The 4,007-nt window shown below is 34.8% G+C and overlaps 1 protein-coding gene across 1 annotated transcript; it reads right to left on the bottom strand.

Moving 5' to 3' along the window:
• Nucleotides 1-2,629: 2,629 nt before the first annotated feature.
• On the bottom strand, nt 2,630-3,495 carry LOC107897993 (uncharacterized). Its single transcript, XM_016823554.1, has 2 exons — nt 3,334-3,495; nt 2,630-3,256 (listed from the first exon to the last, which is right to left on the bottom strand). The coding sequence occupies exons 1-2, from the start codon at nt 3,493-3,495 to the stop codon at nt 2,630-2,632; spliced, it is 789 nt and encodes a 262-aa protein (XP_016679043.1).
• Nucleotides 3,496-4,007: the final 512 nt, after the last annotated feature.

Here is a 4,007-nt window from a genome sequence, read left to right as displayed (position 1 = left end):
TGTTGGCCATGGCTCCACCACCGGGGAGCCCAACAGCTCTCTGGCCTCTGGTGGTGGAGTTGTCTTGTACGGTGGCCGGATTTTTTTTTTTGCAAAATCAAAGGTTTCTTTAAAAAATCACTATTTTTCTTAAAAATCAAAACTTTATTTCGAAATAGTTGAAAAAGATCAAAACTTTGTTTTAAAAAATTTAAACTTTTTCCATTAAAATGACTAAAAAACATATTTTTATTTTAAAAATTTAAACTTTCTCTTTTAAAAATAAACATAATTTTTCTTAAAGATCAAAACTTTTATTTTGAAATAGTTGAAAAAAAATTCAAAATTTTGTTTTAAAAATTTTAACTTTCCTTTAAAATGGCTAAAAAAACATATTTTTATTTTAAAAATCTAAACTTTTTCTTCTTTTTTTTTAAAAAAATCAAAACTTTTCCCAAGATCAATCCTTTTTTTTTAAAAAAGAAACATTTATTTTAGAAAGGGATAGGGAAAAAATGAGATTTTTTGAGGTACCTAGGGGTGGAGGGCCGACGATCCGATGATGTCCCCTTCATCAAAGCCCAAAACCCTATCCCTCATGAAATGTCTATGGCCAAAAAACAAATAGATAGAAGAAAAGAAAAAGAAAAGAAATAGAATGCTTATTGTTGTTATTTTTTTTTACCTTTTTTTAAGAACAAAAATATGAAAAGCCTCCTCTTTTTTTTCCTTTCATTTCATTTCATGTATATATATTATTTTTTAATCTTGTTTATTTATAAAAGTGATAATAATAATATTTAATAGTAGTAGTAATAGTGATGATAATAATAATTTTGGCCCGTGACAAGCTCAAAAAGGAAAGATAAAATAAAAGAAAAAAAAAGGTCTCAAATTGACCAAAACCGGGTGAGCTTCAAACGGCCAAAGAGAGAACAAAAATTTAAATGGGCCTCCAATTGGGCTCAAACAAAATGGATGTCTACAACTGCCCCTCTTTATTCGTGGCTTGCATAGCAAGGAACGTACAAAGACGTAGACACCAAACCACTATCAAATCCCACTCAACATCGCAGTAAAAGAAATAACAGATTTTTACAATTACCAAAATCGAAACAGATCAAAACATATTACGTTATCCAAAACTAGAAAAGTAGATACCAAACCATCAAAACATGAAGAGTGAAACAAGATAAACCTCACAAAAAAATATGTGAAATGAGAATGCAGAAGAAATGTAAATAGACCTGATACCTGTGCCTTCATATAGAATGCAATGAAAAGTAAATGGATCTCTAAACCTGGGCCTTTAAATGCAAGGAAAAGTAAACAGACCTCCATACCTGGGCCTCTAGATGCAATGAAAAGTAAATGGACCCCCACACCTGGGTATCTAAATGCAATGAAAAGTAAATGGACCTCCACACCTGGGCCTTTAAATGTAATGAAAAGTAAATGGACCTCCACACGTGAGCCTCTAAATGCAATGAAAAGTAAATGGACCTCCACACCTGGGCTTCTAAATGCAATGAATGCTTTCCTTTCTTCCTTTCTTGAATGTTTCATAAAAGGTAATCATTTTGAGAATCATGTTTTTAGGTTGAAAAAGATCAAATCCCTATCCACACACAACAGATCATGAAAATCAAATTCCATGGGATATCGCCTTAATAAATTTCAAAATGATTTTATGACTCGTAAATTAAATTCTCAAATGATAATTCACTTAACAAACTTGGTACAACGAATTTCATAAATCCACCCTTATAACTTGGTCTAAGGGTTAAGGGTTAATTAAAGAAATGTTTTCCAGGCTAAAATATATATTATGTGAAAGAGTATAAAAACCTTGAGGAGTTATTTTGAATTTTTGATTGCTCAGTCCATCTCCCAATCACTTTTCTTAATTCTTACTCATTCTTATTTCCTTTATTTTTTGTTTCTTATTCGCTTTCCCTATTTCTTCTTTTTTCTTTTTTTCGAAATGAGATCAAGAATTTAGAATTTTGCTTTCATTTTTCATGACCTTTCTTGTCAATCTATGATGTTCGATGGATGACATTAATTAGGGTTTAGAAAGAAGATACACTAGAAATATTCGAAATTGTGTTGGGCTAGCCCATCGCCTCATAAACATTAAATTTTACCACCTCACCGTCGAATTCCATAGTGAGGGTTCCACTTCGAACATCAACCTTTGTACGTGCGGTATTTAGGAATAGCCTCTCAAGTAGAATATTGGGCGCATTTCTTGAATGGTCATCCTCCATATCGATGATGTAAAAATTTTCAGGAAAAATTAGTTCATTTGCCTTTACGAGGACATCTTCCAACACCCCTTCTGTATATACGCATGACCTATCTGCCAATTGAATAATCACCCCTATTTCTTTCAAAGGACTCGTGTTTAGCAATTTAAAAATAGATAAAGGCATTACATTAATAGATGCTCCTAAATAATACATGGCTTTATTTATGCCAATATTACCTATTTTGTAGGATATAGAAAACATACCTTGGTCCTTACACTTCAGCGAAATTTTCCTTTGTAGCAGTGCAGAAACATTTTCTCCCACATTCACCATTCGTTTTCTTGAAGCTTCTTTTTTCCGGTGCATAGTTCTTTCAAAAATTTTGTATAGTGTGGAACCTATTTAATTGCATCAAGTATAGGAATATTAATTTTTACCTTTTGAAATGTCTTAAGGATTTCTTTTTCCTTTCGTTCCTTTTTAACTTGGGTAAGCCTTCCAGGGTATGGGTGAGGTATAAAAAATGGTTTATGAGGCGCCGGCTTAGTAGGAGCTGCTGGTTCAGCTTCCTGTTCAACTTCGTGGTCACAACTCGTGCCAAGCACTAGTTCTGAATCTTTCCCATCCTTTACATTCACAGCACTTGCATTTGTATATGGATTCGGCTCGTTTTCAGATGGTAATTTTCCTTGGTTCTCCAAATGACTAACCGCAAGAGCTAACTTACTTATTAGCTGATCCATTTCTTGGAGATGCACTTTAGTATTTTGTTGGAACTTTTCGGTGCTAACGGCTAACCTTTTTATTATGGTTTTGAGAGATGACTTTGGAGGTTGATACTGTTGAGGTGGAGGTGGTCTTAGTTGATATGGCTGATTGTATCGATGGTTCAAACCATAGCTTAGACTTGGGTGGTCCCTCCACCTCACATTGTACGTGTTCGAATATAGATCATAGCACCTTTGAGGAGGCCCTTGGAAGTTCCCAACCGCATCTACTTGTGCAGTTGTGTCTTCAAGTAAAATCTGGCACAAGTCAGTAAGATGATCAGGCTTTAGCACAAATCCCGCATAATAGAGCTGGGTTCGTCAATCTTATTTACTATGGAAGGAGTACTTAGCTCATGAACTCTTCTCGTAGGTTCCATAGGTGGTTGATACTGTTGAGAATTTACAGCCATAGTCGAAACTAATTCCCTAGCTCTTTGGGGAGACATGTTCACAAGAGCCCCTCCACTAGCAGCATCAATCATCTTCATTTCCATTGGGAGTAACCCTTCGTAGAAATACTGTAAGAGTGACTATTTAAATAGGCCATGTTGTGGGGAACTTGCGCACAACTTATTGTATCGCTCCCAATAGTCATAGAGTGACTCTGCTTCATTTTCTTGTATTTCGACTATACTCTTCCTTAATTCTGCTGCTCGAGCTGCTGGGAAAAAATTGTCAAGAAAAAATCGAGACATATCAGTCCAAGTATTAACAGATCCCGGAGGTAAATAAAACAACCATTCTTTAGTAGAGCCAGGTAATGAAAAAGGAAAAGCTTGTAGTTTTATTTGATCCTCAATTACTCTTTTTGGTTTCATGCTTAGACAAACCACGTGGAACTCTTTTAGATGAGTATGGGGGTTCTCGATTTTCAAACTGTGAAAAGTAGGCAATTAATGTATTAATCCTGACTTTAACTCGAATGGTGTTTTACCCACCGGATAAGTTATGCATAGCGATTGTTGTTCATCAGGTGCAACTGCAAGTTGGCGTATAGTTTGATCTA

The sequence above is a fragment of the Gossypium hirsutum genome, chromosome D04, assembly GCF_007990345.1.
Source record: "Gossypium hirsutum isolate 1008001.06 chromosome D04, Gossypium_hirsutum_v2.1, whole genome shotgun sequence".
In the NCBI taxonomy this organism is placed as follows: domain Eukaryota; kingdom Viridiplantae; phylum Streptophyta; class Magnoliopsida; order Malvales; family Malvaceae; genus Gossypium; species Gossypium hirsutum.
The sequence above is the reverse complement of the archived record's forward strand: the minus strand, read 5'-3'. Positions and strand labels throughout refer to the sequence as shown.